Raw genomic sequence first — 14,994 nt, 5'->3', positions numbered from 1 at the left:
CGTTTCAGTTCATTTTATGTTTATAAGGACAAAACAAATGTGAAAAATTATCCTTAGGCTTAATACAAATTATAATTTCATTTATTAAGGGGGCAAGAAGTTGCACAAACCAACCTGGTATCTCATATTAAACGTATCCCTAAAGCAAACTGGCTGTGCCAAACTAAATCATTAACGTGTCTGACGTTTAAAATCTTTTTGTAAACAAACATAAATTTGTTCACTGTTTGAGGAGGTGTTTTTAGAAAACACATTTATTCTGAGTATTATGGGGATGACATACCAATGATAGGATATTTTTATCAGTGTGTTGCAAAATGTTCTGTTCCAATAAATGAAATACTAAGTGGGTGGTATAATGATCAATGCGCTATCTATGTTCTGAAATAATTTTCTTTCCTTTTTGGAAACTCATTTTTAGGAAGATTTTAATAGTTCAAGCCCACATCATATTTCATTTGACCCTTTCTTTGGTCTCAGACACAATAAATGTGCCTGAGATAAGGCGTTCCTGCTATTTCTATCTGTCTGTTTTTTGTTTTTTTTTGTGTACTGCAGTCTGGTCCCTCATATGCAAAATAGCCCTGGTTTAATAACTTTATATACTGCACACATTGGTTTGTGTTTGAGCTCTGGCATATTTAAAACTAGCAGGACAAACAGAACTGCATTGACTGTATTCTTCTACTTACACATGTTCATCTGGTTCTCTTTATCAGGCGCTGAGGGAAGAATGCATAGTTTCTTTTCTTGCGTCTTGTTCTAGCATTGCACCCGCAGATAGCTCCCCTAAACAAATTGTCTTTGTTTGCTTTTTTTCAGTTAGAAACTATTTAAAAAAAATAACAGATTGAGACACCGCTTTAAGCTCAAGGGGCAACCGGAAGAATATATTTACCATCTTTACCAACTTTTGCAACCTAGCACTCAATGATATTTCAGTCCAAGCACATCTTGTAACTGCTTCAAATAACACCACACTGAAACAAACAAAATAAGCCCGTGTGTATTTATAAATAATTAAATTTTACAAAGGAGAACTAGTACATCATTAGCATTTTTTTGCTCAGCAAGAATAAATATTCGACCAGACAATCAGCAGATCACTCCTCAGAGTTTCCACATTCAGTTAAACATCCTTTGACTCGACGCCTATTTTTTGCTTCGGCTCTGATGAGCTCAATAACACCCAGAGCAAGTGACGTTAAACAAAAATAGTAGTTGTGTTGCAATCTGAAAGTTGTTGGTTCTTTCCAGTCACTATCTACTGCAGTGTTTCCCAACCCTGGTCCTCAAGGCACACTGACCTGGATGTTTGAGATGTTTCCCTGCTTCAACACATTTAGATGATTGCAATTCAGCCTGTTAATCAATTGGAATCATGTGTGCTGAAGCAGGGAAATGCCAAATACATGCAAAGGCAGCGTGCCTTGAGGACCAGAGTTAAAAAATAAAACACTGATCTACTGCATGGTTTTCAAATAAGTATGGCCACTAGCGGAACAAGTCAGCGTCGGGCCGGGGGGCGGGGCCAATTACCGGGCCCCTAACCAATCACCGGGCCCCTTACGTGGAGTGAAACTGAAACTGTTGAGCACCCTTGTATATTAAATACAAGGGTGTATTTAATATTAAATACACCCTTGTCAACAGGCGAGGGCGCACTTTCTCTGTCTATAATCACATATTTCAATGACTTGAAACCATTCCTCCCTCCCTGGCACCTCCAGGCCCGGGCCCCCATCCGGCCCGGTTTGGGGGGCAGCAGCCTTCCTATAGATCCGCGCCTGAGTATGGCGACACAGTTGTCAGGAGGAAATGGGGCACCTGTTCATCAACCTGCTTTTTTTTTTTTTTAGAAACTGTAGTGGTTTTTTTGTGTTTTTATGCAAAAGGACATGAAACTTGTGCAACATAATTTCATTCTGCATTGTGTCTTTGAGGTGGTGCTGAATTACAATAAAGTAAATCTTGAATCTTGAAGGCCACGTTCTGTGTCGGTCAGTATGTAAACATTTCAAGAACTTTCAGCCGTGTTGTTGGCTTGTGCTGACTTTCTTTGCTTTAAGCTTTTTTTTTTTTTTTTTTGCATAGTTATTTCCTTTAGGCATTGAAATTAAGATAAATACGTACTCATACAAAGAGTAACTGAATTTACTTTTCTGGAAAATATAAAAATGAATAATAAAAAAATCACAGATACAAAATACATGTTAACAACACAATGCATCACATAAACATGAAAACAAAAATCACAATTTCTGAAAAACTGCTTTTTAGATGGAACTCATGTCAAACTAAATTTGTCTCCTGATTTTATGCTGTATTATTGAGAACTCTACGATATCTTTGCATTTGAGCTGGTCTCTTAAGTTGTTTGGTGATGCACAAATATGAGGTTAAACATTGTGGGGTGCAATTGTGAAATAAGTGTTTGCTTTGTTTTGGAACTAATTCTTAAAGACTAATTTGGCTTTGCGCAAGTTTTTCTTTCAAAGTCAGCATGTTTTATCCAGCTTGAACTTTTCTCTGATTCGCCATCTGTTCTCATCTTTGAGTGTATTTATGGATCTACTGTCATTTCCCTTTCTGTCACCATTTTTGGACATCTGGCTGCAGAGTGAACTTCCCGCTTCTTTTCTACCACAGGTCACTTTTGTAAGCTTCCTTTCTCTGTTGCTTTCCTCTATTACACAAGCACATTAACCAGCACATTATCTTTTCTAATTAAAATCCCTAAACATGTCAAACAAGTTGCGTCACTTTCATCTTTCACAAGTGATACTCGTTTTTTAATCTAATATTTTCCTAGCTCTGCATTTGTTTCCGGGGAACACGCTGCATGTGAAGATCTGTTCTCTTGATTAAAGGTGTCGCAGCCTGGTTACCTTCACTCTGACCAACTTTCTGACTTAAATTGTCTAACAACAAGCTTCTTTGACATATACAAGTTCATGTTTGTTTGCACATACAGCAATGTAGTTCAAAAGTGCTTTCAAAGACCTTGAAACTGGGTTGATGTGCTGCATTTTCCTGGTTTTGGTGAGAACGCCAGCAGCAGCGTTCTGAATTAGTGTTGAGTGCAAATGTGCACATGTGCATTTATTGGAGCACTGGTTAGAGTGCATCTGCATTTGTGACGATTGTTGGATTGCCAATAAACAAAAAAGTATCTTGTTCAGACACAGATAATGTGTGCACATGCATGAACACAAGAGTGAGAGAGTGGAAGAGAGGCAGTGAGAGAATATTTTCTTTCTACTCCTCAAGAAAAGTCTTTGAAGTTGCAGAAAATTCCAGGAGTTTCCTGTTAACAAGCCTGGGCTATAATGTGAACCAGGAGTGTGTCTGTGAATGAGAATCAGTCTCTTGGCTGGCGAGAGGAGTTAGGATCCCAGCAGTCTTTGCTGTCCTTTCCAGATTCCACATTTGATTCGCTTCTCTGTCTTTCCTTTTTCAGAATGCAAAGTTTTGCAATGCTCAGAGGGGCTTTGAGGTTCAGGATGCAAAGTTTGGAAACTTATTAACTCAAGGTTTTTGTGAATTTTCTTTCTTTTTAAATCATTTGTGTGACTGGGAGGTCCTTCCACTGTATTTTGGATGCTGCTCTGTTTTCCGAGAGCGAGCAGTGGAGAAAACATAAGAACTGCAGATTTTTTTTTTTTTTTTTTTATCCCAGATGACATTTTTAAGCAGCAGCGGCGCTCTGACACATGATCAAACTCGCTTTCAGCCATATCAGTAAAGATGTTGCATTTGTGTACTTCGCACCTCCTTGTGTCGCTACTTTGTTTGTGGAGCCTCAGCTACACAGGTTTGACCACAGCCTGGCCAGGCATTCCTGGAAGTAAGCCAAAGTCTGATTTGGACCCAAATGTGAGAGACTGGGGGGATTACTCAGATCTCTCAGCTGGAATTGAACACGGACTTGGACTGGAAGAGGACAGAGAACAGGAGGAAAACAGAGGAGTCAGGGAACCATCATCCAACTTGGCTCCTGAGCTGGATTTCCTGGCTGACTTTGCAGGCAGGAGAAACTAGCTAATCAGCTGATGCATCCATTTGCCTATTTACACTTTATTCAACTCCAATGTTCCCTCCAGGTAAGAAGCGACTGTGGGTGATAACTGCTCCATCACACAATGATAACTACCTACGGATGATGGAAAAACAGCTTGAAGACATGGAGCAGGTAATTTGCTGATGTGTTCATTACACCAGGGTTTTCAAACTGTGGTACAAGCAATACTTCTGGTGCTTGAGTGATCTCGTAAAAATCTCACAAGTTAAATCCATCTGTAAGCCGAAACATAATATACAGTGGTGTGAAAAGAGGCTTGATCCCTTATAGGTTTCTCCTCTTTTGTTAGACCAGGAAACAAATTCTGATATTATAAACTGACTAAAGACAAAATGCAATATTGAAATGATGGTTTAAAGTGTTTAAAGAAGTAAAAAAAAAATAAAATAAATAAATAAATAATAATAATAATAAAACAGAACATCTAAATAAACTGACTGGCCCCCTTTTAAATCATAAATTAAGTTTGATTAACAAAAGCACAAACAGCTAAATAAAATCTGTTGTTCAGGGACAGGTTTTTGAACAAGTCTTCCTCAAAATAAAAATACAGTGAACAATATTTTGAGAACTCCTGAAAATTACTGAACTGGATGAGGGTGAAACAGGAGTTACTGATGATTGCCTAATCTATTAGTCTGTAACTTGGACCAGTTACAGACTAATAGCAGAAAAAGGTTCCTGTTGTGAGCTTATTGAAATTGCTTGGTTTTTTTGTGTAGTGACCATTCTAAGTGTCCAAAATATATTCATTTGGACATTTTGACATTTTCAGTCTTCTTACTGAATTATTTATACAGTTTTTGCTGAAACCGTTTCTTGTTTCTTCATATTTTTCTTCTAAGGAGGAGGTCCTTCTCATAATATTTTCAAGTTATCTTGTGCCATTTTTCTTCAAAGCGTCATAAAGCCTGTGAGCATAGTTTCATGGACACAACTTACACCTTATTTATCTTATTTATTTAATTCATTTAAAAAAAATCATGTGGTCTGCCGTTGACGGTCAACTAAAGAATGACGCTTCGCTCATCTCCTGGGTGGGGTGCTTTCTCTATTTTTACAAACACAATATTAAGACGCTGTTCATTTCCTTGAGTTAGTTTTTCATAAAGGCCTGATACATCTGCTCTAGTACTCCAGCATTCCTCACTTTTTACAGCAGACTGCACATGTGCTGCCTTCAAAGACTAGAGAGAAAATAAGTGAAAGCAAAGCTCCCAGGGCATATTTTGACTTCAGAAAGCCTCAAGAACTTACTTATCAAAGAAACTGTAAAAATGAATTCTTTGAACGTAAATGATAAGAGTGAATGGAAACCTTTCAAATAGCTTTTGCCTGTTTTTCCTCCTGTGTCGTTTTCAGAAAGGGCTGAACTGCCGTTTAGCAGAAAGAGACACTTTCATCATAACCATCATCCAGAATGCCATGATGGAAGGTCGCATCCAGAAAACAACTTTTCACGGAGATGCAACGGTGGAGAACCTGGATCCTGACACCGTCACCAAACTGCTTCATTACCTGGAGCTTTCCAGCCAAGTAAGACTTCCAACAGACCGTCTTTATGCTGTTTTTGCTCCTGTATCAGTTTCACTTGCCTCTAGCTTACTGCATGTTGTGCTTTATGTGAAACATTTCAGGAGCAAACCTTCACCATGCTGGTCATGAAGAAGAACCTCCAGGTCAGCGAACGTTTTCCTTATCCAGTTCGTGTTGAGGCAATTTTGGAGCTCATTGATCAGTTCCCAGTGAGGAAAATGGAGAAGATGACCAGAAAAGGATCAAACTTAAGGTTTTGTCAGTGGAAAACACTGGTTTAGTGAGAAACGTAAAATATGTTAAAGGTTTTGTAAATCAGACATAAAAATCTGTCATGCAGACAAATTGGTGCTATTGTAGCAAAGCTTAGTAGAGACATTTAAGCATCACAACTCAAGAAAGTTTCTTTTCACCAGCTGCTGTAAAAAGATGATCTCAACGCTTTTTCTTTTACATACTGTTAACATGTAAAGAATTATAACTGGAGACTATTTTGCATGGTAGAAACACAAATAAAGACAAAAACCCACTAAAGACAAAATACATGACTTATAGAATGAAAATCAAAAATGTCTACAAGCTCATTTAAAATTTAATTAACTATATAGTTAATTAAATTAACTATACTACATTTGCGTTGATAATATATCACACAGATGACAGATGGTGTGTAATATAATTATATATAATATCACTTTACTATCTAATTATTTTAATGACTCGTATGTGTCAACATAACTTTAGTCAATATATTTTATGGCTCAGTGCATCACAGGAATTGTGAACTAATAAAATATTGAAACAATAAGTCTATGCTGAAGCTATAAGACTGATTAGTTTATAAAATGGCTCACTGATTAGCAATATAAACATAAATCAGTGTAAATGTCTCCATCCTTCCATTTCAGCTAATAACATAGCATTGTTATTTTGTAATAACTTTCTATTTTATTATATGCTTTTAGAAAGATTAGAAAAAAATAATAATAATTTTGAAATACACTGTAGTTTTGTGAATTTCTTTTCAGTTTCTTACTGAATTGAATTATGAACAATGGGCATGCTTATTTATTTGTAATTGTAAAATATCAATAATTTATTATTTGTTTTGTAACTATAAATTATTTTTCTTGTAATTACTCTATAAAAAATAAACTTCCATACATTCCTTTTATCAATTAAGCATTTAGTCATCTGTGACATCTCATTTTTATATTTCTAACTATGATTTTGTCGTAGGTGCAAAACCACAAAAAAGAAGGTTGTAATGAGAAGAAAAAAGAAGATGATGAAGAAGATGGTGCTGAGCCCTCAGAGAGCGGGAGATGTGACTTCAGTCGTGGCTTCACAAAGACAACCCTTGGACAAGAAGGCTGCGCTGAGGAGTAAGATTCAGGATATACTCAACGGCAGGTCGAGGTTTGTGATTCGTAAGACGCCTGCTGGATCCGCAAGAGGAAAGGCGTCAAACACCGATAACTTGGAAACCTCCAAAGTGTCCAGTGGAGTCCAGTCTGTTCCACAAACTGATGAGAAAGTGGAGAAAGACAAGTAATGTTTGTTCAATTTTCACGATTTTCTAAGAAGTGAACATTAAAATGCTAGATGCACATGGCTTTGGTAGAGTTTTTCTCTTGTCTTTACAGGCCTCCTTCTTCCACTGACAAAGGAAAGGAAACAAATGGAGGACAAAACACGAAAAACAAAGAAGAACGAAATATAAAGACGGAGACAGAGAAGAAACAGGGCACAAAGAAAAAGGGCAAAGGGAAGAAAGGAAAGAAAAGAAAGGGAAGAGGGAAAAAATCCAGCAGAGAAGTGAGTGAAGAGGACAAAACAGCCCTGAGAATATTTTTGGACGGTATCCGAGGGTCCAGAAGGCTGATGGTGAGAAACTTGTATTAGAACAATTTTGCCCCTTTATTTGATCCCTTTGCCAACAAATGTTTCTGTTTTTGGTCACCAGCTGATCTCGACGCCCAGCAGGGACACAACTCTGTACATCCAGCAGACCGAGGAGAACAACAAGCAGCACTGTGAACTCGCCATCAGGAAGATAACCGTGGCGACCATGGTGGGAGAAGGAAGTGACGCCACGATCTCTGTGCAGCACCAGCAGCTCGGTGGGGAAAATATTCTGAACATTTGCTTTTAAATCATTTGGTTATAGTTCCTTTTAACTCAAGTTCTCTGAAGATATTTTAAAGATGTGAAAAACCCCCGCCATTAATAACTTCAGTTAACAGGGGAGTGTTGCATATGTTTTAGAAAACCATGACATGGAGGAACTATGGTGTTTTTGTACAGCACTAACAAAGAGTGCCTTTACCATCTGTTATGGCGTCTTTAGCCCAAAATAGTGAAAGTTAATTAAAATTTAGAGTAGAAACATTCACTGTTTGGTGGGAAAAACAACACTCAATTTATCAAGCTAATATTGAAAGACTTTTGTCAGAGCTACTTTAAAATGAGCCCAATTTAAAATTCTACCAGGATACTAAAGATCTGTCCAGTGGTAATCCAGATGGCACTGTTCATCTCCGACAGCTAGGGGAACTCAGGTAAAGTTATGTGTCAAATACATCCCGAATGGGTTAATACTGCTTTATTTGCATGTATATTCAAAGGACAGTGGATTCCCTGTGTTGTGCACAGTGTATGGACTCATGGAAAATATGGCCAAACACCACAGCCCTTCAACGTTTATCAAGGAATTCCTCTTGATCATGTCTTGAAAACTGAATATTTAAAACAGAGTTTGGGATATATCAGTACTTTGTTCTACTTGTGGCACAAAAAAGACTTTTAATTCTCTCGCAGTCCTAGCTCGGTACTTGGAAAGAGCGAGGCAGATGTCACGATTGGATAATGGGGAATGTGACAGAGGTGGTGAGGCACAAACACCGTCACTCAGGATTCAAACATTTAACCAACCCTCAGTCTCTCCTGGGACACAAAGTCCTTTGTTGTTTTACTTTGTACTAAAATATGTTCATCTTTGAGACCCTAAACCTATTTTCTTTGGCTTGACAGTGAAATCTGGCAAATATTTGCAAACCAGTGTTTAGCTTTAGCTTTAGCTTTAGCTTTAGCTTTAGCTTAGCGTTGGCTTGATTTTAGTTGACCTACAAAGAACAAATCATATTAAAAATAAAAGCAGTAGTCCAATATATACGCTTTATAGCACATGTCTATCCTTAGTTTGAATCTAGTAATTAGAGTTTTAAAAAATGACAGCTACCTTGAACTCAACACTTCAGTTTACATCTTTCAGAAGAACTCAACAGTGTCATGATTAACTGTCTCAACAGAGTGACATGATCTGTGGAGAAGATTTTAAGATGTGTTGTGTGGATTTGGGACTTTCCGTTTCAGTGTTTGCCCGTGATATTTTGTCTTATCTATGTGTGATTCAGAGTCTGAGCGTCCTCTTCAGGATCAATCAGAGCAAGACTTTGACTCTCGTCTGATCCCTCTGCTAAGAGCAGAGCTCGGCTTGTCCTCCTCCGACCTCTTCTCGATGACTGTCACAGATTACGACGTCAAACCTAAAGTAGGAAAATGTCTCACTCATCTTTGTGGCTTCCTGTTTGGCAGCTATGTTTTCTTGTTTTCACAAATATTAAGATTGAGGTGTGTTGACACTTGGGGCAAGGGTAAGATCAGGAATCTATAATGTTTGCATTTCTTTTATTTGTGTGAAAACCTTTAAGCTCATTAAAGTCTAAAATGCTTTACAGTTAATTTTTTTTCAATCTGTGTTTTGGGATTTTGGATCGTGTCACATTAAGCAACACGAACATAAAAGTCAGTGTTAATGAAATTCAAATGAACTAAACAGGACTTTCTTGTTGCCTATTCTCGTTTTCTTCTTTAACTCATCTTTGCTTCAGAGAGTCTTTGAGGCTCCTCCATCAAGCCCAGATCTGTTCGAGTACATTGACAACTTTCCCTCCAGGCACTCTGAGAAAGAGAAAGAAAGGAAAAGCCCTGCTGTTTGCTCCAAAGACATACAAGCACCTGAGGTTGAGAACTCACTGCTCAGGTAGTCATTCAGTCATGCAAAGGACGCATCTGCAGACGTTTTTTTTTTAAAGTCTGCACATGCAGTTTTAAATAGATTGCATAGATTTTGTTGTGCGTTTATTTATTTCATCCAATCTAAATATGAAAAATGGACTAATTCTAGTTTGATCATTTGTTTTTGTTCCAAAGAAGATTAATAAATGCTATAAGTTGTACATTAGAGCAGTGGATGTTATTGTTTAATACAGCACTTTTTAATTTCTGTACAGATTTATGTCTAAGCGGAGGCTGCTACTGATTTCTGCTCCCTCAGAAGACGATTACTCTTTCCAGCAGCAGATTTCTGCTCTAAGTGGTCAAGAGTGTCAACTGGGTAATAGAACAGAAATATTTTGGTTGAGTTGTGCTTTCACTTTGAGTGATTAGCAGTTGTAATTTTACCCATTTAAGGATCTTTCTGTGGAATGTAACTAATAGTTAAATTAATAAATTCAGTTAGTCTATTTGTGGATTTCTTCACCGAGCACATCCAAAATATTTGAAATAAATTGAAATTTATGATGTTGAAACACCTAGTTGAGTTGTAGGCCAGGTCCCTTTGGTTCCACAAAGTCCTGTGAGCTTTATGTTTCAGGTGGGACATTGTGTAAAGCGATGTGTAACGCTGGACTTGCGGTTGCTTTAACTGTGCATCTACAATCTAAAGGCGACCTTCATAAAATATACAAAGAACGATACTGATTTTTTTTTTTTTTTGCATAGACAACTTCTGCATATCCTGAGTTTCAACAATCTTCATTTCATTTCCAAAGCTCTACAAGTCTTTGATATGACTTTTTTGGCAGTTTGAAAAAGTAAAAAGCATTAAATATGAACCTTTAAAAAACTACAAATGGATGGATGGATTACTAATCTCTAAAGTGCTAAATCTGAGATCTTTCTTCTCTTCACAGGTATCCGACACTTTGCTCTGTTGAAATTGACTGGAAACGGACCAAAAGCTTCAGGGACTGTTGAGCTATATCCTATAAATGGTAATAACTTTTAATTTTGCTGGACCATAAATAATATTAAAAAATTAACTGTACAAGGTAAAAGAAAAAGTGTTGGTTCCTTATTCCATTACCATTTTTACCGTAAAGGCTTTCACTCCATAATTTTTCCTCCAGGTCGCAGTCAGAGTGAGGTGGAGCCATTATCTCGTGATGTGGTCAACAACCTGAGAGAACAGCTGAAAATCAGTAAAGACTACTTCAGCATGCTGATTGTGGGGAAGGACAGCGATGTCAAGGCATGGTTCCCGTCACCGATGTGGTCCCTGGACAACATCTACGACCTGGTGGACTCTATGGAGCTTCGTATCCAGGAAGCAAACCTCCAGATGAGCGTGGGGATCCACTGTCCCGAGGACGAAGGAAGAGGAGGCGGTGAAGCAGAACACTATCCTGGACATGAGGATAGTGACAGAGCTGAGGAAACGTACTTATATCACCAATCAGAGAACTAATGAGATTTCATTTAACCTAGAGGATTCATGAAAAGCATCATATGTATTCCTAATAGATTATGATGGATAATGCTATTTGTTTGATGAATATATGAGGACTCATGCCAAAAAGACCAACTGATCCTCAACCTACAACTACAAATAGACTTCTTCAGGTCTCATTAACAGCATCATGAAACTATAATTGGACATGATAGAAACCACAGGGGAAAAAAAATGCTAAGAATTAAGTAAAAAGAAAATTTTACAATCTGTAAGAAATATGTAAGAAATTTTAAAATAAAAACTTGATACAGAAAAAGAAAAGGAGTGTTTTGTTGACAAAAGAAATGACGAACAGATTCTTGACCTCCTTCTGGTATGTGAAACTGTTTTTGCTCTGATTTTACCTGCTGTTTCCAGCAGGGGAGAGAGGGAGTACTCAAGGCGGAGGAGGGGGCTGTGATTTTTGGCAGCACTTCTGTCCAATTTGTCTCAAGCACATTCATTGTATAAAGTAAATGAAGAGAAGAGGCTCATGTTGAAGTGTTGCAATTCTATAAATGTAAGTTAGGCTTTGCTTGAAAATGTGTTTTTTTTTAAAACAAATCTTGCAAACAACTTTGGTCCTCAAAATGTGGAGTTATGGCTGGCAGCAACTCTTCCAACTTTGCTTTGGAAATCCGGAGTTTGTTTTGATTTAAAGTATAAAAACAGGAGTTCAGTAAAAACTTGTCTAAGAGAAGAAAAACAGAGGCACCTCATCATCTTGTCTCACAGAGAAGCTGATGAAGTAGCCACCTGGACCTCATAAAAAAAACCCGTTGAAGTCTTTCCAGTTAGGGTACCTCTGATAGTGATTTAAGAGAGAAACATGGCGGCTGAGACCTCTTCACAGTCTGGCAATAACTGGTGAAGGTCTGCTTAAAGACTGTGCAAAGATTAGGGTGCACCGTTTAATTAGATTACCACAGACAGTAATCTAATTAAACTAAAATACAACAGAAACAATGCAGTCAGTTAAGAGAGAAATTAAGACCCAGACAAAAAGGGGAGAAATTGTGAGAAAAGTAAACTCTGCTCTAAAGTGTAGGTTTTAAATAAACATTTAAAAAAAAACATACACAAAACCCTCAAAAAGTGAACCATGAAAAAATGCAGAAGAAGAAGTAAGGAGGGTGAGCAAAAAAGAAAGCCACTCTGAGCCGCTCCAGCTAATTTTACATCTTGTTACATTTCACCTTCTGCGGTCCAGATAAATAGGAAGACGTGTTCAGACGGTAAAAGACCCGAGGAGCAGGAAAAGAGCCAAATGCCTTTTTGTCCAGATTCTGCACATAACAATTCACTGTAATCTTTACTGGGCTAAAATTGGAGAATGCTAACGTCTCATGATAAACATCTGTTCTGACCCAAAAAATAAAAATATAAATGAATATTGAATACTGTGGCAACCATCTGGGACTGAGCCCCCTCAGAGGAAGCAGAGAGCCTCATGAAGCCAGGCAGTAGGAAGCCTCTCTATGTGGAGTGCAATGCTGAATTGAGCTACGGTTCACAAAAGGTGACTTTCCTATGCCAGGTCAGGAATATTAATAAATGACAGCAATAAAGAAGGGTTCATCTGGAAAGCTGGGTTAGATTATCGTAGAGTCGTAGTTATTTTGTTCTGAAGGAAATCTTTGAGAGCTGTGCCAGATCAAGCTTCTGGTCTCTGCTGTCTCCCAGGAAAATAACACAAACACAAGTTTCTCTATATGAAAGCTAAAGCTTTCCTGTACTTGAGGGGGCCGCAGTCTATGAAGGCTTTACAAACCTGTTTTCTGTTTCTACATCACAGCAGTATAACATTCCATATTTTTGTGCCATGCCCTAATATCAACCACTTTTTTCACACTTTTGTACTTCCATTTGGGTCTCAACTAGCAAACTGAAGCCAAGACTGTCACCTTGCAACCCAAGCAGAGCTCCAGCTTGTTTGGTCAGCTATGTATGTGCTGTACAATGGCTACTGGAAAAGACAAGAGTTGTGCTGTTGACTTACCGTTCACCGTACACTTGCTGCATTCTTGATGGTTATGCTCTTCTTCTGCTTTTCAAAGATATACAGTTGTATAATTGCACATCTGTTTACTGTCAAATGTTGAGTCGGGAGGTGTTAATCTTTTTCAAAACTTTTGCACCTTTGTACTGGAGGTGCTGACAAACATTTAGTGCAGTGTAAATCTTGGAAAAGTCCATCATCAAGTGTGACAGATAAATGAGGATGGAAGTAGTTACTGTAATCCGAAAGTGAAAAAAGCAACTGGGCAGGATACATCTGGAGGGAACTCTAAAGAAAACCAACCAATAGATGCTTTAAGGTTTGTGAAAAAGCTAATAGTAACCATGGAAGACGAAATACAACAAGAGGTGAAGAAGACCAGAATAAGTGGAAGCATCAACATGGGAAAACTAACTGAACAATGGAGTTAGACAAAAGCAATAAAGGATACACCGCAGACAGTAATCTAATTAAACTAAAATACAACAGAAACAATGCAGTCAGTTAAGAGAGAAATTAAGACCCAGACAAAAGGGGGAGAAATTGTGAGAGAAAAGTAAACTCTGCTCTAAATTGTAGGTTTTAAATAAACATAAAAAAAAACATACACAAAACCCTCAAAAAGTGAACCATGAAAAAATGCAGAAGAAGAAGTAAGAAGGGTGAGCAAGAAAGAAAGCCACTCTGAGCCGCTCCAGCTAATTTTACATCTTGTTACATTTCACCTTCTGTGGTCCAGATAAATAGGAAGACGTGTTCAGACGGTAAAAGACCCGAGGAGCAGCAAAAGAGCCAAATGCCTTTTTGTCCAGATTCTGCACATAACAATTCACTGTAATCTTTACTGGGCTAAAATTGGAGAATGCTAACGTCTCATGACAAACATCTGTTCTGACCTAAAAAAAAAATAATTAATTAATATTGAACTGAAGAAAATAAATATGCCCCACCACAGTTTAATTTTGTAATGAGGAAGCATGAAATGTAGCAAAGCTGTTTTTAAATAAAGATATTTCTTTTAGTTCATTATCTGCCAAACAACTCATTCATTGTTCTTCAGAGTATTTTATAGGTTTTCTCAGCTAAAAAAAAATGCCACAGTAGAAAATGAAAGTTAACTATCTCTTAGCATGTATTGTATAATATTGCTACATAGCACAATTTCAGGAGCATTTTGACAACATTGTGACCATGTTTGCCTGTTTTATTGTATTTCTGAGCATATATAGAACTTTAATATCTTGAAAATAACGTGTAATTGTATCACATCCACTAGCTTTCCCACGCTGTCAATGTTTGTTCACCCTTCTGTATTGCTCACACACTCAGTTAATCATTAACTACAGTATATTTTGGTCCTCACTTTGGTTTCTTGCAAAACTGACACTGTTTGTTAAACATTTTGCATTTTGAAAAAGAGAATCAGCTGCAGAGCAACACTGAAAGCCCAAATGTGGGAAAAAAAATTTATAACTGATTTAATACTAAAACGAGTGTTGGGTTTATGTCAGAGTTGCTGTGAATTGGATGAATCGTCTGGGCCACTATGTGAGCCTCAGATGATAACAAAAAGTTTTTGAATTCAAACAAATTTCAGTTGATGACTGACTTAATAAAAAGTCGCACATATACAAAAACGTAACCAGTTACATAAAACGTAACCCCTTCTTTAAATCATGTCATCTGGTCTGTTATTCGCTGTTGTGTAACTGTGGATATCACTCTTTCATTTTTCTGTTATTAATTGATTAAAATGCACTTTGGATAATGATTATTATTTCTTTATGTTGAAAACAGCTGAGAAGGAAAATCAAGGAACTT

The 14,994-nt window shown here is 37.5% G+C and overlaps 1 protein-coding gene across 1 annotated transcript; it reads left to right on the top strand.

Annotated features, from left to right (window-relative positions):
- The first annotated feature begins 3,332 nt into the window (after positions 1-3,332).
- On the top strand, positions 3,333-11,368 carry ccdc80l2 (coiled-coil domain containing 80 like 2). Its single transcript, XM_007566808.2, has 12 exons — positions 3,333-4,027; positions 4,104-4,192; positions 5,444-5,617; positions 5,719-5,870; positions 6,857-7,168; positions 7,264-7,504; positions 7,584-7,740; positions 9,034-9,170; positions 9,511-9,662; positions 9,913-10,016; positions 10,597-10,677; positions 10,813-11,368. Exons 1-12 carry the CDS (start codon positions 3,748-3,750, stop codon positions 11,148-11,150), a joined length of 2,217 nt encoding a protein of 738 aa, XP_007566870.1. The 5' UTR covers positions 3,333-3,747; the 3' UTR covers positions 11,151-11,368.
- Positions 11,369-14,994: the final 3,626 nt, after the last annotated feature.

This window comes from Poecilia formosa, unplaced genomic scaffold, assembly GCF_000485575.1.
Source record: "Poecilia formosa unplaced genomic scaffold, Poecilia_formosa-5.1.2 Scaffold6, whole genome shotgun sequence".
NCBI lineage: Eukaryota > Metazoa > Chordata > Actinopteri > Cyprinodontiformes > Poeciliidae > Poecilia > Poecilia formosa.
The sequence above is the reverse complement of the archived record's forward strand: the minus strand, read 5'-3'. Positions and strand labels throughout refer to the sequence as shown.

Excerpts from the sequence above, each read along its gene's own strand:
- ccdc80l2 (XM_007566808.2), top strand. The coding sequence starts at position 3,748 with ATGTTGCATTTGTGTACTTCGCACCTCCTTGTGTCGCTACTTTGTTTG. Across the intron at positions 5,871-6,856 it reads AGAAAAGGATCAAACTTAAG|GTGCAAAACCACAAAAAAGA; the intron begins GTTTTGTCAGTG and ends ATTTTGTCGTAG. Across the intron at positions 10,678-10,812 it reads TGAGCTATATCCTATAAATG|GTCGCAGTCAGAGTGAGGTG; the intron begins GTAATAACTTTT and ends TTTTTCCTCCAG.